This window comes from Poeciliopsis prolifica, unplaced genomic scaffold (genome assembly GCF_027474105.1).
Source record: "Poeciliopsis prolifica strain line A6 unplaced genomic scaffold, Auburn_PproV2 SCAFFOLD028, whole genome shotgun sequence".
In the NCBI taxonomy this organism is placed as follows: domain Eukaryota; kingdom Metazoa; phylum Chordata; class Actinopteri; order Cyprinodontiformes; family Poeciliidae; genus Poeciliopsis; species Poeciliopsis prolifica.
Window position 1 is genome coordinate 4862126 of NW_026562403.1, and position 17803 is coordinate 4879928.

The window sequence follows — 17803 nt, forward strand, 5'->3', positions numbered from 1 at the left end:
TACATTAAAAATATTTTTTTATTTGCTTTTTTCAGTCACTGAAAGTATAGGAACAATACTGAGATGGTGGCTTTGGGGCATGCCAGGGGCTGTTTAGTTAGTATTCTCCTTTGTTGTGATGGTAACAAGTTGCTTGGCGGCTTTGGCGATATCATAAGCACACTGGATGACCTGCTGGGTGACAAGCTGCATGTCCGGCCCTGAGCTGCCGTCCAAAGGCACGGCTTTCCGGCACTCGTTCTGTAGGCGGCAGGCGCTTGTGGTCAGCAGGCGCAGAGATCCTCTCACCATCTCTGAGCGTGGCTTCTGCTCGGAGACACAAAAAAAAACCACAGTCAGGTTTGTGGGTTACAAAAGGATGAAGCTAACATAGACAGTGGACCATTTTCTGCATGTCAGATACAGTTCAGAAGCTTGCACTCATCATTGGCATGAATCTTATTTTGAAGCTTTAACCATTGTGCAGTGAATGCAGCATCACTGGCCGCTGAACAGACCCGGTGTTTAAGTTTCAAAGGTTAACCCAGATTGCTCAGTTAAGATGAGCTGGTTAGGATGTTCAGACACAACCCAGGAAACACCCAAGACTTGAGCCCATTATGAACTGGAAGATTCTGGAGGACTGGTCCTATTGTCTCAGTTCACCCTCAACATCAACATGGTGACCAAGAAAGAAGCCTCTGCCCCAAAATCAGCACCTTCAAAAGTGACTGAAATATGCAGCTGCCCACAGAGACTGAACACCTTTTGAAGAAAAGCTTTTCATGGTCTGATGAGATGAAAGAGCTGAACTTGCAATATTACACCCCTTATCCACCTCTGGAGTTCAGCACACACCCATAAATGCTATGAACTGTAGGGAATAATTCAGAATTCAAGGACTGTATGTATAATTTTGACCCAGAGTGATTTAGAAAGAAATGCACAATAAATCCAAACCCAGACACCCAGTTATTGTGTTGTGTTAATTCTACCACAAAACAAGGGGCCAGATGCATCATTAAAATCCCAGAACTATGATAAAAGTTCATGCTGACGATGAATGCATACAATAATTTTTGACTGCAAATGCAAAAAATGTTATCAAACCTTGGGGAAGAGGGCAGCCATTTCTGTTACAGCCACATGGATTCTTTCTGAGCAGGAGGCAAAGCTGTGACGAAAAAGGCTTTTCATGAGTTTAACATTGTCACATTCACATCAAACTTAAATTAACAATACACAAACTTATATTATTACTGACACTAATCAAATAACAAGCTACGATGGTCATTATTAGCCATTAGAAGCTATGAAGACAGAAGTAATTGTTTCAAAGTAACATGCCATATTAGAAGCAATCAACCACAAAGCTTTTTTTTTTTTTACAGAAGACAATTTAACAATGTAGAGGCACAAAAAGCAGAGCTTATTAGCAGGTGAGACTGAGCAGAGGAAATAGAGGAAAGAGCAAAATAAAACTGTGCCTGGGAGGCAGGGACAGAGGCCAGAGTACCAGGAAGTGGGGTCAGGGGACCGCAGGCTGAGAGGCTGGAGGGGGGAGGAGGCCTTCTCAGCCCATGGCACCAGAGTGCTGAAACATCCCAGGCTGTGACGGAGTCGTCGGACTCCCTCACGCTCACATGGTCTACACACGGCGAAGGATGGGGAAGCCAAAGAGTATCGCAACAGGACAGCGCGGGTGGAGGCAGAATGAGAAGGGGAAAATATTGGCAGGGAAAAGTGGACAAAAGGCATCAAAATAACAAACTAACTGAAAAATGATCAATGGAGGAGGGTTTGAAATGGAGGAAAGGACAAGGAGGCTGAAAATAACGTGTGCTCTCCTTCAGCCTGACCTGTCATGTTTATTATCCTGAGCAGCTCGCAGGAGCTCCTGAATGTTCTTGGTGATCTGCTCCGTTTTGCGGATGACGTCCTCCGTGCTTGGCAGCGTGGGGTCCAACTCCGTCTGCAAATCCTCCAGCTCAGGGATGGAGTTGTTCCCCTCTCCAAGCCACCCACTACTCCTCAGCCTCCCCCTCCTGCCAAAGCTGCAGAGGGAAAAGCCAAAGAGAGTAAAAAGACGAGCGACACCTAAAGTTTCATTCAAGTGCATAAAAGGTGCAGAACTTCTGATTTGCTAGCATACATATCATCTCACCCAGAATCATCCATCTCTGAGTCATTGAATGTGTTGTCATAGTCGCTTTCTGGCACGCTGCTTTGCTTTTCCAGCTTTGAGGTCTGGAGAGAAAGTTTGCAATAAAATAAACAACACGCTGCAGACTATACTATCTATACTATATTATCCAATATCTAGACTATACTATCCAATAATAAATGAAATAGTCTTAATGTAAAACCTCTGCTTGCTGGATGTGTTCAATTCATTCAGAATAAAAAGCAGCGCTGAATAAAACAGGCCAGCAAAGCTTTGAAGCCAGAGCATCAAATACAGGCAAGGAAAAGAGATATTAGGAAAAAAGAATATTTACAAAGTTCAGAAGGTTTGTTAAAATCAGTGTGAAGCCATGTCTGTGCTTTAGCAACATCATAACCCAGCTTAAAAAGACCAGAAGTGTAAGGGAGCTTGCTAATTCCTGAGTTGAAGATCGAACCATTCAAAGAAAGAGCTACTGGTAGTTATTCACGTGTAGTAAAAAAAAAAAACTCATACTGAAAATACAATTGATGGCAGAAAAAAACGACTTAATGTTTAGCTAAAGTCTGCTGCAAGGACACGCTTTCCTGCAGTAATAGGTTTTGTTAAAGAATTTTTTTTAGCTTTAGATTCCAGAAGTGCAGAGACTTACAAGTACAATCACGTCTTGCAAGCCTGTTTAGAATTTTCACAAACCGCAAGGTCTCCACATTCTCAACGAATCCAGATCTGAATCTAAATAAGAATGCAGACAAAATAACTCACCTCAGGAAATTGTCTTGCACTCAGACATGACATAAATGTCTGTTCTGCCTTGGTCACTGACTCATCTTTTCAGATAAACCTGTCTGGATCAAAACATTTGGCAACTACAGATGTGAGATTTTTCTCTTTTCTTGCAAAACCTGTCACCCACAGGACAAAATTAAACTAAGTTACAATGTTTTTGAAGATAAACAGGAAGCTAAAATGTAAAAAAAATAATTTAATAAATAAAAATACCTAACTAAGATTTCATAAACGTGAAATTTCCTTCCATTTTACCTTAAAATGTAGAATATGATGTTCACAAAAGCAGCTGCTTCCATTCACCTTTCAATTCAAGGTTCAGCAGATACAATCAGGTATCAGGCTTTGACTTCATTACAAAAGAATTCACACCTTTGACTTTTTTTCTTTCTCCAAATTACTCAAACTCTACTGTACTCTCTCTCTCTCTCTCTCTCTCTCTATATATATATATATATATATATATATATATATATATATATATATATATATATACTGTGTGTGTGTGTGTGTGTGTGTGTGTGTGTGTGTGTGTTTGGAGGTATGTGTGTGTGCGTGCGGGGGGTACGTGGGTGTGATAAACCAGCAGTAATTACTGCATAACTGTGTTGTTTTCAAAAATCTAAAAAATATGGCATTCATTTGCATTCTGACCCCTTTATTCTGACCTTGATATCTAGCATAAAAAAAAAAATTCTAAGTAATTCAGTTTGAGTGACAAGAGGGAAAACATTGTTAGAAGAAAAACCCCCCAAAAACTTACATTTAAACGCCATGAAAGAGACACGGCAAACAGGTGGAAGTATGTGGTCTTGTTATAAGACACTTTTTTTGGCCAACATGCTAAACACTCTGTTTTGAAACACTAACCCTGTAGGTGAAACATAGTGACGGCCAAATCATGCTGTGCAGATACTTCAGCAGTCCCAGGTAAGCTGGTCAGAGTTGACATATCTGAGCACAGGTTCACCATCCAGGAGGAAAATATCAAATCAGAGCTTTGATAAAATGGTTCAGTCAAAGCCCAGTCTTAAAACTGTGAAAATCTGTTTCAAACAATAAATAAATGTATGATTACCAATGCCCTCCGTCCAGCCTGAGAAAAGCAAAACAGATGCAGCCTTACCCAAAAATACTATTTTACACACGGCCCCAACATAAGGCAAGCTGAATGCGGATGCATTGCACACTTTTCCAATTTTATTTGCAAATTATTTCTTTACTAATTTGTGTTGGTCTTTCCCATAGTCTGTCAATGTCTGTAAATTGTAACGTGACCAGACAGAAGCGAGTTCAAGGGGAATGAATGCTTTTGTAAGGCACAGCAAAACACTCTGCCTTCCCACTGGTTAACGGTGCGCTGAGGATGATGCTAGTGACGGCAGCCAGTGGGAGGTCGGCTCATGCAGCAGGGCAGATAAATGGCAGGAGAGCACAGGAAGCTTATGAAGGAGGGACAGAGAGTAGACTCCAAGTGGATCTGCCGTGTCCCACAAGGATGCAGGCCGAGCGCAAATGTACTTAACCGTTTGAGAAGTGTCGTCCTTGGACCAAGACAGGGTGGATGGAAATGAAGGAAGGGATGAAGAGTTCACAAATGCACCCCTTTCTGTCTGAAGACAGAGGTTAAATTGTATTTCAATGAAAAAGTGTGAGGTAAAAAAATATGGAGATGGACATCTCCCCAGGCAGAATAAATCTAGTGGTAATAATGACAAAATGGCTGAGTTAAGAAGAACCTATAAACATGAAATATGTTGGTTTAAATGAGGAATTGATTGTAATTGTGAAGATTTTTCCAAATATCCTGAATTAACTGCATTCAAATGTAACCATGACTTGTTGAAATTGAAAATCAGAACAAATGTGTGTGTGTGTGTGTGTGTGTGTGTGTGTGTGTGTGTGTGTGTGTGTGTGTGTGCACGAGCATCATGCATTACAAAACGCAGTGTTTATACGGTAGCTTTAATGCACATCAACATAAAACAGTACAAAAATCCAAAGCTAATCACCTTTCTTCCACAAATACAGTTTGTCCAAATAAAGCAGCAATCCAGTAAACCGAGACAGCGTAGATATGATTCTGAACTGGACACGGTGAAACAAGACAAATGTGTGGCATTGACATTTTTGATGAATCTCAGTCTTCGATGCAGCTAAATACCCTGTGGCAAGTCAAATCAAATAAAAACACAAGGGCAGAGCGACATGACTGCAGACAAGGTGAAGAAATGAGGGGGGAAAGACAACGGAAGTGAGCAGTGGAGAGGAAGCTGCAGGGAGCGGGTCTTACTTACATGAGGCGGAAAGGGTTGCAGGCTGGGGAGACCCTCCTCTGGATAAGGAGTTTCCCCTTTGGAAAGATAGGGCTTCAGGCCTGAGCCCGTCTCATACATTGACATGGGCCGACTGGCCCGCGCAGACTGCCGGCGTTTCAGGGCTGAGGGGCTGGATGGGTCAGGGTAGTCTGTACCGCTGGGGGTCTGATAGACATTTGTTGTGACCTGCCGCCTGAGAGAGGTGTTCTCGCTTTGCAGAGATTGCAGCTGGAAGAGACGGTCAGCAGTACACTAAAAGGCGCTCTGAGCAAGGCAAGCTTTAGTCCCTGTTGCTAGTTCTGTGAAGCTTACCCCGTCTGATTTTATCCTACAATTTCTACACATTTCACCTTAAATTTGATCCTGGCAACACTTTAATGTGGCATTAATTTAGCAAATATTTGTCAATATTAAGAATTTCAAACACACAAACAAATCTGAAGCTGCTTTAATGACAAAATGTTTTAAAAATCTAGATTTCCGAAAGACTAATCTACTCCACTGCATAAAACTACATTTAGAAATATTGTCAGAGCTTCAGATACAGTTTAAATAATGTCAGCATTCAGTAGTTACCATTTACTGTAAAAACAAATTCATGCAGACGCGTCTGCCATATTCCCTGGACGTTGTTTTTGAAAAAGGACTTTATCTTGGTCTCAAAATGCAAAGCAAGTTGTAAGCAAGCGAGAGATTGTTGCACAAAGCTGCAGCTACAGAACAGACTCAAAAACAATAAAAAAGAGGCTCAGAAGAAAAGCAAAACCTGGCCCCAAAATGAATGCAGCAAATTGCATTTGACATAAAGAGGGAAGGAAGGATTTGGTAAGAGAAAGGAGGATAAAGTCTCCGATTTAAGTTCAGAGAGCTGATATGTTTATGATATGAAAAAAAGAACATGTCCAGGCCACATTACATGTCAAAATAAAATAAATTATAAGCATTGACTGGTTTGCTTTAACAGTACTTTATATAAATGTGGACATTGGCTGCTACCATCCACAAAAATGAAGTCCAAGTACAGGTACACGTCATGTCAAAGTTTGAAATATGTCTGTGTGCAATTAATCTTTAAGACATGTGATTCTCTTTTTTTAACTAATTAACTAAAATAAATTAACCTTTCAAAATATTTTAATTTACAGAGAGGCATATATTTATCCTAATGGGTCCATTAACAAGTCTTAGACAAACAGGTTCTAGAAAATACAAATATTGATACTCTAAACTTTACAAAACATATGCAACACGAGAGAAAATAAGATCTATTTTTTTGTCTGCGCATATCAAGACCGGTGTGGCTCAACATGCCAGTGGATCACTTTGTGTGATTTAATCACAGATTAAAGACCAGAGCAACAGGGTTCCAAGTTTGTTTGACCAGGATCTTTCAGTTCAATTTAACCATTTAGAAAGCGCAACAAAACAACATTTTCAACATTTTGAAATATAAAGACAGCATATGTGGAAAAGCAACATACACACACACATACATGGTTCGTTAGTCACTATTGTGTCATAAAACGTTAAAATCCAGGGTAAATTGTGTCATGCTTTTTTACAACATGCTTGTTAGTAACATTAGATGCCATAACATTCACTCCAACTGATAACACAATGAAAATATAATTCGTTATTAAATGGAAAAAAAAATTTAAAATGACGCTTTGCTTTTGCTGAAAGTCAAGCAAACAAAAATAAAGTAAAAAATAAGAAACAAAAAAAAAAAATGAGTTTTTAATTAAGATTCTGAAACATGCTGGTCAAAAAGAAGGCTGACCGATTCAATCTCACTGACCGATCAGTTCACAACCTCCAACACCAGGGAGCGCTCACACTGCGCTCCAGAAGCTGCTCTGTGTCTCCACAAACTCCCCCACCCTCCCAGTCGGCGACCCCCGGGGTTAGTGATCTCATTGGTGCAGCGCGGGGGATACCTTTTTCTGCATCAGCCTCAGCTCGTCGTTCAGATCGTCATTGGCTTTTAAGAGCTGCTGGATCTTAGCTTCGGAGGCAGTGAGCGCATTTTTCACCTCCATGTATTCGTGCATAGTTACAGGGCCATCAGAAATGTCAGAGTCCAGGCTCTGTTGAGGAAACAGGTCAACGTCAAGTCCACCAGCAGGGAGCATCTATCCTCATTCAGTGGTCAAATACCTTGGTTCTGTCTCCTTTGCTTGAAGGGAGCTCTTGATCTGTATCTTCATCTGAAGCCACACTGTCATAATCACTGCTGTGTCTGACAGCCACGCCCTTTAATATGAGTTCAACATTGTCTGGAATAAACAAGATCAAAATCGCATGGTTAGTGTCGATCCGTTTGATACAGCGGCTTACAAAAGTATTCAGTATTGTGGGGAAGTTCTTTTGAACTTCCCCACATTTTGTAATTCTACAACCTTCAATATTTGCTTCTGGAGTATTACCAGAACAAGGTAGCTGATAGTTGTAAATATTTGATGGTAATCATACCCCTCACGCAATACTTAATTAAAACATCTGCAGGTCACTACGGGTTTGTTTCGCCCAGCTTTGCACATCATGAGGCTAAAACTTTAGCCCATGTTTCTGCACAGAAAAGTTCAAGTTCAGTCAGATTGGATGGCAATAGATGGGCAATTCATTTCATGTTTTATTTTAACTCAATAATAAATACTAGCTGAAAGAAATCATAAATGAAGGAACACAGCATAATATTGCTACCACTATGATTTATGGTAGAGAATGTGTTCAAAGGGATGTGAAGTGTAAATTTTTCAAACATAACATTTTGCATGTAGGCAAAAAAGAAAAAAGGTTCAATCTCTCACCCTCTGCAGAACATTGTGCTTTTTAAATTAAACCTAGAAGGCATATTTATAAAAAATTTATAGTGAAATCAAATTACAAATAGCCTTGTAATGTCCCAAAATGTTATGATGCTCAGGCAAGTGTGAGTACTTTTGTAGTTTTCTGTAGTTTTTAAAGTCAGCAGCACTCTGGATGAAGGTAAGAGGAAGATACAGACCTTTCGGACTGCCGGCAGAATTCCCTTGTTGTCTGCGTTTGGCGTCGCTTAAAATATCAATGACCAGAGTTGCAAATTCATGTGCATTGAATCTTGCGAGCTTCTGTCGTCCCTAAAGAAAAATAACCAGTTATACAACTGTACCAAGATTAAATTTGCAGTAAAAAAGCACCTGCAGCAGAACCTGCAGCGGTCTCTGTGACGCTGACTCACCTGGTTTCTTGTTGATGAATACTCTGGATTTACAGGAAGGAAAGGAACCAGAGTTGTCTCTGACACCAAGGTGCTGTGATTCTGTGTTGCCAACCACACTGCAAGCAATGACATACAGACGATGGATGTGTGCAAAGCTGCACCTTACTGCAAGCCGGTCAAAAAAGAAAAATGGCACTTTGATGACATGAAACCACTGAGTTTTTCTAATTAACCCTCTGATGGATGACATATTGTCTATCCAGTCTTCCATGAGTGGGACTTTTTGGACAGTCAGAGCTGGTAAGAAACAAAGATTCCCATTAAATTAAATAGGAAATGAATGCAGGTCACTTTGCACCCACTTATGGAAGAATGGGGTAGTAATATAAAACATGCTATTTCTTAAAATGTGTAAAAGGACAATTAAAAATCATAATTGCATGATATCAATAACATGTCTGTTGAGGAATACCTGGAATATGAAGTGATGAAAACGTTTCATCACAAAGATATTGCAAAAAGATGTGCATCAGAGGGTTAAAAGACACTTATTTCTCCTTTACCTGCATCTGTCTCTCGTCTGTCCACTTCATCATACACATCCATGGCCAACTCCTCAAATAAATGATTACTGAGCTGAATAAATAAGAAAAGCACATTTAGCTTTAAGGAGACTGAATGAATAAAACTGCCAAGGGCAAGACAAGTACTCACTGACTGCAGTTTTCTCTTTGCGGCTTTTGCAAGTTCTGTTAAATCTGGGCTTCTACGAAGAGAAAAGGTAACTTTTACAATTACATGCAGATGAATTTCACCCAACTTTACTGTTTAACCAAGTTATACTTACACATTTCTGCTCCATCAAAAGAGAGCAAGTGAAAAAGTTCAAATATACAATTTAAATGTAATTTTAAAAGCACACTGTTCTGAAGAGCAATTTTCAGACTGAGGTGAAATTACAGCATACATTTTTGCATTATTTGCTAAAACTGTAACTTGAGTGGGTCCTCTAAACCAGGTTAAGCAAAGAGCCACACAGGCATTAAAATGTGCCCGACTGCACTGCATCAATGTAAACGAAGACAAGACCCTCGAGATGAATGGAACGTACCTGTCAGCCATCTGGGGAACAATGAAGTGCTCGCCATTTTTATGATCTAAATGGGTCAAGAGGACAGTTGCGGATTTATTTGGCAGAACCATGACTAACAGTAATTTCAGATGAAGCCTGGACCTACATGTTTTGTCTGTTGAATTTTCTGATCAGATGAATAATTAAAGAAAGAAAATAAATGGTTGTTTGTTTTCTGTGGTAAAAATACACCATATTAACTGGCATAATGCTGTTTTTCTCTCTTTTTCAATTGTGGTGGAATTTGCAGTTTGGGTTAAATTGATAATTGATTTCTGCATAAGTATTTTGACTTTTCTTCTATCTAACCTGTTAGTGTAGTGCACTCAAACGTTCAAAAATAAAACAAACCAATTATATATAATAAAAGTGATGTGTGCAATTACTGCACAGCTCACTAATATAAAGCATGTAGTTGAGACAGCTTTCAGTTTTTATTCTGCACTATTCTGGAATAAACCTACAGAAAAAAAAATACTGAAGCACTGAGTTCTTTTAAATCAAGTCGAAAAAGCCATTTGTCTAGAGTTGCCTTTGATTAATAACTGGACTTTGTTATCACTACTGTCTAGCATGGATATTGTGTTATGCAATGACACCTTAGTTCAGGTTCCAACCATAACATTATCACTCTTTAGCATCTTTTGGCTGCACGCTGAGCTGCCTTGTGCTTGCTTTTTTTTCTTTTCTCGCTTTATTTCTTAAATATTTGTCAAAATCAGACAAGAAAATAAGTACAAGTCTGAACAGAGCCTGAAAGGAAAGAAAATCACAACCTCTGCTGTATAATCTCTCAATACTTTCATTACTGGTTTCAGATAATGAAATACAATTACCAAAACATGCACCGACCAATTAAGCAGATTACAAATCTCTGTCACTGCTTACCTGGTTTTCGGCCACATAAATAAAACGCCAGTCGATCAGTGAGCTCATACTGAATCTCCACCAGCCTGTCTGCCAGGTCATAGTGACCAACCTCTCTGAAAAAACACAGCAGTAACACAAACAGTTAAAGATGCATAGATCCAGACTAAAAACATAAACTGTTAATAACAAGAGGCTATACCTTGCATGGTCAATGGGAGTTTTGCCATTGCTGTCTAGAGCTCCAGGATCAGCACCATACACAGTCAGCAGTTCAGCCTGAGAGACTTGGCCTGCCTTTGCAGCTATATGCAAAGGAGTGTTTCCCTTGTCCTGGAAGAGGTGCATCAATTATCAGCAACACGGTGAGAAAGAACACACACACACACACAAATTAAGTCAAATTATTAAAATGAAAAAACAAGTCTTACTGGATGGAAAAAATTAGCTTGTGCTCCCAGAGACAGCAGCCTCAAACAAGTTTCGAGATTTCCTGTGCGCACACTCGAATGAAGTTGCTGGAAAGTAATTTAGATAAAAACATACATTATACAAACACAACAAGCTAAAGAATCAAACATCTAAGAACCGTACGACATTATTTTTGCATCCTGTAATAAATACCTGCACAAAAACCTTAAAATGAAATTGTTGCTTCAGCAACCGGAGGACCCAAAGATTCCAGGATCTTTGGGTCCCCAAACTTTGTCAAAGTTTCTGTCAAAAGTTTTGTTCCAAAAAATACAGAATAATCCTCATGAAGAGCAACAGACAACTGCCTTTCTTTAATAGTATGTTCCTTTGTCTTTGTGGTTGTGAAACCTAATCCTGCACCAGGTTATATTTATACACCAAGGAAACAAGAAGTCATGCTTTACTAAATAGAAGCTCATTAACTCTAAAAAGCAAAGTATAAACTAAAATCTTATATGAATTGAACCGGTTATTTTTGATAAAAAAATATTTTATATGCAACATTGCTCCCCAGCTATTTCTTCTTACCTTGCTTAAATCCTTTGCTGTAGAGCTGTCGTCATCACGGCACGGCATGCGATGGACAAATGCCAGCATTTGATATTTGGCTCTAATAAACTCAGATTTGTTCGGGCTTTTGAAACAGAAACATGAAATGAATGAGTAAAGAGCAATCTTTTTTCTCTCAGCGATAACATCATGAAATCTGTCCAACACAACAACTACTATATCTGTGAAAACACAACAACTACATCTTAATTCAGGGACGTTTGCTATTCATTTCAATATTGATCTTTTCATTTTTGCCAAGGATACTGAATTTTGTTATCTCCTGTGTTTGTGCAGGTCATTTTACCTCAAATGTACAACCTTTAAAAGTTCTGATTATTTTGTACCTGCCTTATAAGACAGTCGAATATTCTTAACTGTCAAATTTTGGTACCATTTTCTTTCTCTAACATGTAAGGCTGGATGGATGAGAGATCTTTTAATAAATCTGGGAATAAAAAGTTTAAAATTGTATCTCTCCTATCAAATTACAAAAGTGTCCAAACGGGGTGGGATGGAAAGCATCTCAGAACTGGGGTAAACAATGGGTTTGTGTGGATACAATAACAAGGACTTCAGATCAAAGCATCGCAGCTCCACTTTATATGGGCCACAACTGAATGATTTATATGTGAAAATGAAGGATTTGAAACTATGATATGTCCACTTTAAATTTAATTTGCTTAGATCGCCCCATTATCTCCACAACTAAGTGTGAGGAAAGAGCATTTGATCGGCTGCACAGATATGCACATTCGTTACTCATACTCTAAATAAGTCATGCATGACATCAGACAAACATACGGACACAATATCTTAGCTGAATATAGTAATGTCTGCATCAATTCTGATCAGTAATCAGTTTCCTGACGCTTGTTCTTTCCCCATCATTACAATTTTTTCATCGTGTTCTGCAAGCTTTAGCATCGCATATGGCGAGCATCATGGGGCCACTGCAGACCAACCAACTGGCCAAAAATATTGTTGGCATGCAGAATGTGAATATATGGCTCTCAAAATGTGATGTCTAACTAAATATTGCATCTGATAAGTGGAGGGCTATGAAACGGATGGAAGGGTACAAAATAGGGGCACTAATGGGCCAAGTGGTAAACTGAACCCCCACAGCATAGATGCTCCACAAACAAAGACTGAAAAACATAACAAAAGCTCTTACTGAAGTTTGTCCTGAGGACTGGCTTTACGTTTTCCACTCATCACAGATGCAGGGTCCAGAAGGGAGTGCTCCCATATTGAATTTGCACCGTTGTTGTATAATGTCTGCACCATCTAGACGGAGTAAAACAGACAATTGTTTAAAACGTGCCCCATCCAATGATAACTACAACTATAAAGATATGTGCTGTGTAACGTCAAGGCATTCCAGTCTGCTTGGTCTGTAGAGAAGACACTTTCACGGCGTGCCGAACAGTACTGAAAGCAAAGCTGAACATAAATCAGGATTATCGCTCTGTGGAGGGTCATTAACCTGAAGCTGCGTTGGAGGCCATGTGGAATGCGTCAGGTGACGGACTTGGGAGCTGTGCCTGCCGAGACCTCGATGAACGCTGCAGCATTCGTCGCAAATCAGCACTCCCCTGTTCACGGAGGCCCAGCGAGGCTCTGAAAGACAGGAAGATAAAGTCAAAATCAGACCTAAACCATCACACGACCGCCGGCATTTTTGACTGTCAGTATGATGGTTAGATTCTAAAGTGCTGTGCTGGGTTTCAGTCAAATGCAACATCACACTTGTTATCAAGATCTTTTTGGGGGGAAGTTTAAGTTGGGGATGTTTTGTTCCTTTTGGTCATCAGTGGTTTTGTCGCTGCAGCTCTCATATGGAGGCCATTTATGCCGGGTATGTTTCTAAATCTCCTGTTTCTAAATCTTGAACTTTAAATAATGCAGGTGAGGCCTACAGTTCTTTAGATGTTGTTCTGGGTTGTTGTGAGACCTCCTGGTTATGTACTTGGAGTAATTTTGATTGACTGGCCTCTACTGGGAAGACTCACCACTGCTGCATATTTTCTCCAGTTGCGGATCATGTACTTCGGTTTGCTGATATCCCAAAGTCTTAGAAATGACTTTGCAACCTTTCACAGACTGATAAATCCCAATTACTTTCAAACTGGCAGAGAGGGTTGGGTACATCTTGCAAAGCCATTAAGGAAAATGCACAGGCTTTAAACAAAGTACTTTTTTTTCACCAAGATGCATACCACAAACACAAAACTCATATTTTGTGCCGAGGTTAGAGTCACTACACAAAAAGTAATGTCCGACAGCTCACACAGAATTGTTATGTTTAAGAAGGGTAAACATACATAATCATGGGGAGGTCTGCTGGTCTGACAGTTGTCTAGCAGATAGTAATGCCCACCACTATAACTAAACTAATATACATCTCTGTGCATGAAACAAATTAAAGTTATTACATTTTTATGTTTTGTAAATTAATTTCTTTAACTTTTGACAGTCTGATTTTTTAAAGATGTCTGTCTCTGTTTAAAATCTCAAATATTCATCAATCTACTATTATAATTACATCTAAGAACCACTGGCATGTTTGTTGCCGTTGCCATGGCGAAGTGACCACAGCACATCTTTTTTTTTCTTTTCATTGATGATGGATGGAGGGAGTAGATATTCATCAATCTACTATTATAATTACCTCTAAGAACGTCTGCATGCAAATGCAACCAAAGGAGAAAAAAATACACATTGTATATTGTATTGTTGCAATAGTTCCTTAAAGCCGCTTTAATTGCATGTTAAAGTGAGGCTGTGCAGTGTGTAAAAAGTTTCTAAAAAGGAAGTGAGGACCAGCAGTTAGAGGTGGAAGCACCTTCTGACAGAGCAGCTTCCTCTTTCACTGCTGTGTTCAGGCAGAAGAGAAATGAGAAATAGAAATGAGCCACATGTGAAAGTTATGCACGGTGCCACAAACAGAAACAGAGAGATGTAACACAGTTTGCTCTACTACTGTCTTTATGCTGCAGAGAAACTTTCTGACACCAAACATGAGTTAAAAACCAAATAAACTCATAAGATCCTTACAAGGTCTAAACTATCAGACATACTGAGTGCCTGGTTTTGTGAAAGGGCAGACACTGAGGACTGTAAATGTCTAAGTAGCAGCTGAGGTGCAGGAGCAACAGCTGCTGGGGTTGGCGCTCAGATTCTGTCTCCTGGGACTCGCTTTTTCTCCATTTAATAAGCCTCTGCTGGAACTTGCTGACATGCCTCCTTCACGCATTTCTCAACAAGAGCTGCTAAACTTAATGCCACATCCTGAAACTCTAAAAATATTAACACTCAACAATCGGTGCCAGCCATATGCTGGGGCAGCTGCTACGAAACCCCCAGGGTTAACTAATCCGAGTGACAAGATGACGGACGAGGTCCTGCATACTTCGCAAACTTTCCCATTTACCAATAAAGAGGAAAAGATAGTTGCTTAATATTTTTGAAGAAAGGGAAGCTATGCATTCGATTTTCTTCTGGTAAATCAAACACAGTATAACAATAAAAGAATTGTTTGGTAAGAACAGCAGTCAATTCGCTTTGCATCCTGTTTTGCTTCCTGTGACTTCTGAAAAACATCACGTCACCTCTTTTTCCTTCGAATGGAAGTTTTGAAAAGTATCTGAGACACAATGCAGTCATTATTTGTTCCGCTTTCACAGGCCCATTTCAGTGTGAAAGCTCACTCCAAGTCTCTCCCAGGCCTATAATTTACATTCAACATTTTGCCATTCAACTTGAGTTGAATGGCAAAAAGATGCCATTCAACTCATGTTGGACTGCAGTTGGTCTGGGTTGGTTTGAGAGTCTCATTGAATGAAATATTGATTAAAACTACTTGATACGATTTTGGATTGGATGGTATTTCTTCAGTTCAATATACCACACCTAAAATGTAGAGCTTTACTGTTTTTAAATTCCCAAAAGAAGAGGAGAATTTATTGAATCAGCCAATTTGTCTGCAGATTAATGTCCCCCTAAACCAAAAAGAAGGTTTAAAGAAAAAGTTTAAATACTAATTCCATGAATTACCTGCAGTATTAACCCATATTTGTTGTCTTTAATGGTAAAAATATATTCTACAATGTCCCACGTGAGACTTATTGAAGGATAAATAAAGAGACTGTTAGTGTTACAGGTCAGCTGATTCATATTTATTCCAACCTCAAAAGTAAACTAAGATACATTTTGTGATTCTAGGTCACAATGTTTTATAGGCTTTGAAAAGAATCAAGAGACAAAAAAATATACAGTTCATTTTCAGCTTTAAAAATATTGCATCTGTCCTAATTTTTACCCTAGGTCATAGGGTAAAAATGTCAGATATAATCTGAACCATCCTTCAGATTAAATAGTTAGTTCTTATGTCATACTTGACATACGTAACGTTACTAACATACTTACTTTTAGCAATTTTGAAGCAGTGACTTTTAAACCTTTGCATACCTTGATCAGCCCATTACACTCTAACGAGATTTATTGCCAGAGAGAGAAATAAGCTCAACGAATGACTAATTAGTTTCACTGCAGCCAAAGTTCTAGTTATATTCAATAAACAGAACCAAGATGATAGGAGGGTTTTTGCTTATATCACAATAGAAGACCGTCCTGCAAATCTTCTGAATAAAATAAACTCAAACTCAAATACTGCCGTCTAAACTTTGAAAATCACATTTTGAAGCTGATCAAAAGAACTTACAGTATCCTCTTTGTAGTCTGAATACCGGATGCACTGTGTCTGAACTAAAGATTGCAGTGTTTAACAAAGGGAAGTTATAATTTATTAAAATATTACCACTTCTGCCACTGGCAATAATGGTGATAATATACGCTGCTGGCTTAGCTCTTAGTGCTGCAACTTCAGCCTGTGATACATTTATTATAAATTCAATAAATTTGAACAAAAATTCATAATATCATAAATGCTCCTGTAGACTTTGCACACAATTATAAAAATGAAAAATACTTGCATCCATTTTTAGGTTATTTTTGTTGCTTTGTTTATCTTGGGGTTGGGAGAGTTCTATAGCTCCCTTTTTATTATCAGTAAACAATTTTATAAATCAGATTTAAAAGGGCCTAATTGCACCAAACCTTAAATGGTGACTTACACATTTGAAAGCAGGCAAGAACCTCACATGCTCACATTAGACTGAAAGAGCAAACATGGCACTGACTACTAAAACTTTATAACATATGCTAAAATTCAAGATCGGAAAATCTGGCTGTGCCATTTGCTCTGATACAATTACGCACATCACTAGTCTGTGTACAAAGCAGGCAGGAACTACTAAGCAGAAGAAAGCACAGCGGGGCGGCAGGTATAATCCGATCAAGGATTAGTAACCAAAAGTCATCAGATTAATAATATTAAATGCAAGTAAACCCCTCAGTGTGAATGGTCTTACCTGGAACACAACAATCGGCGCACAACTCAGTGTTTCTCAGGCGCTTAGACATCCTTAAATCTGCAGGAAATGCTTTCTAAAAGGTGCAGAGCATTAAACCCGTTACCATAACCATTGGTTGCGCTGGAGGAAGACGCCTTCCGCGTTAGCTAGACTCAGCTAATAAATAAATGAAAACAAACAAGGACCTAAATACTTTCATTAGCCGCTGCTCGCCTTAGAGTTTGTGCATGAGAACCTTGGCTCTCAAGATTTAAAATAAGCTTCTCTCCTGCCATACAGCTGACTAGGCACCCACCTGCCTCGCTTACTAGCCTGCGCCCATTTGAGAGTTTACCCCTCAGTTTCTGCTAGACAGCAGAAGGAGCAGCTGCGACTGTGACCTACTAACATGAGTTACTAAGCCCTGAGTCTTGACTGTCAGGAAGCAAAACTCAGGCCGCTGTAACTGTGACGCCCCCTGATAATAACTTGGTGTACACTGAATGAATTATCATCTATTGAATTCTAGATCTATATCTAAGAACATGAGATAAATACAACGCAACATATCAGGTGCCACACAACCTGATAGGCATCATTCAGGAAGAGTTAACATGATTTTACGTACCTCTACACAGGAGGTGAGCATAATCCAGGCACCTTTTGAAAAGGTCCAGCAGGGGTCACAATTGTCCCAATCCAGAACAGGATGCTATTTATTAACCTTGACAGTCATTGTTGAACTTAACAACACCACATTTAACAAAAGATGAAGTTAAAATAACTTGCCATCTCTTTAGAAAGAAGAAGGAAGTGGCATTCAAACTTACTTATAATCTCAAAAAAACAAAAAAAAAAGCAATTACCCATGAAGATGCATATAATTTGTGGTTGTCATTCAAAGTCACTCTG

The 17803-nt window shown here is 39.2% G+C and overlaps 1 protein-coding gene across 6 annotated transcripts; it reads right to left on the bottom strand.

Moving 5' to 3' along the window:
• On the bottom strand, nucleotides 1-17270 carry git2a (G protein-coupled receptor kinase interacting ArfGAP 2a). 6 transcript variants are annotated; one of them, XM_055048936.1, is made up of 21 exons: nucleotides 16910-17270; nucleotides 12964-13097; nucleotides 12652-12764; nucleotides 11454-11559; nucleotides 10883-10969; nucleotides 10654-10784; nucleotides 10473-10567; nucleotides 9564-9609; nucleotides 9167-9218; nucleotides 9016-9088; nucleotides 8471-8568; nucleotides 8258-8369; nucleotides 7408-7526; nucleotides 7188-7337; nucleotides 5230-5478; nucleotides 4459-4545; nucleotides 2144-2226; nucleotides 1839-2033; nucleotides 1496-1627; nucleotides 1090-1153; nucleotides 1-306 (listed from the first exon to the last, which is right to left on the bottom strand). In XM_055048936.1, exons 1-21 carry the CDS (start codon nucleotides 16959-16961, stop codon nucleotides 94-96), a joined length of 2391 nt encoding a protein of 796 aa, XP_054904911.1. In that variant the 5' UTR covers nucleotides 16962-17270; the 3' UTR covers nucleotides 1-93. The 6 variants fall into 6 exon arrangements, with proteins under 6 accessions (XP_054904911.1, XP_054904915.1, XP_054904912.1 ...); XM_055048940.1 differs by lacking the exon at nucleotides 5230-5478; XM_055048937.1 differs by lacking the exon at nucleotides 4459-4545.
• Between the last annotated feature and the right edge of the window lie 533 nt (nucleotides 17271-17803).

Bases quoted from the DNA above. Each gene is read 5' to 3' on its own strand.
- git2a (XM_055048936.1), bottom strand. From the start codon at position 16,961: ATGTCTAAGCGCCTGAGAAACACTGAGTTGTGCGCCGATTGTTGTGTT. The intron at 13,098-16,909 runs GTAAGACCATTC...CCTGTCTTTCAG, and splicing joins CGCCGATTGTTGTGTTCCAG to AGCCTCGCTGGGCCTCCGTG. The intron at 2,034-2,143 runs GTGAGATGATAT...TTCCCTCTGCAG, and splicing joins TCAGAGATGGATGATTCTGG to CTTTGGCAGGAGGGGGAGGC.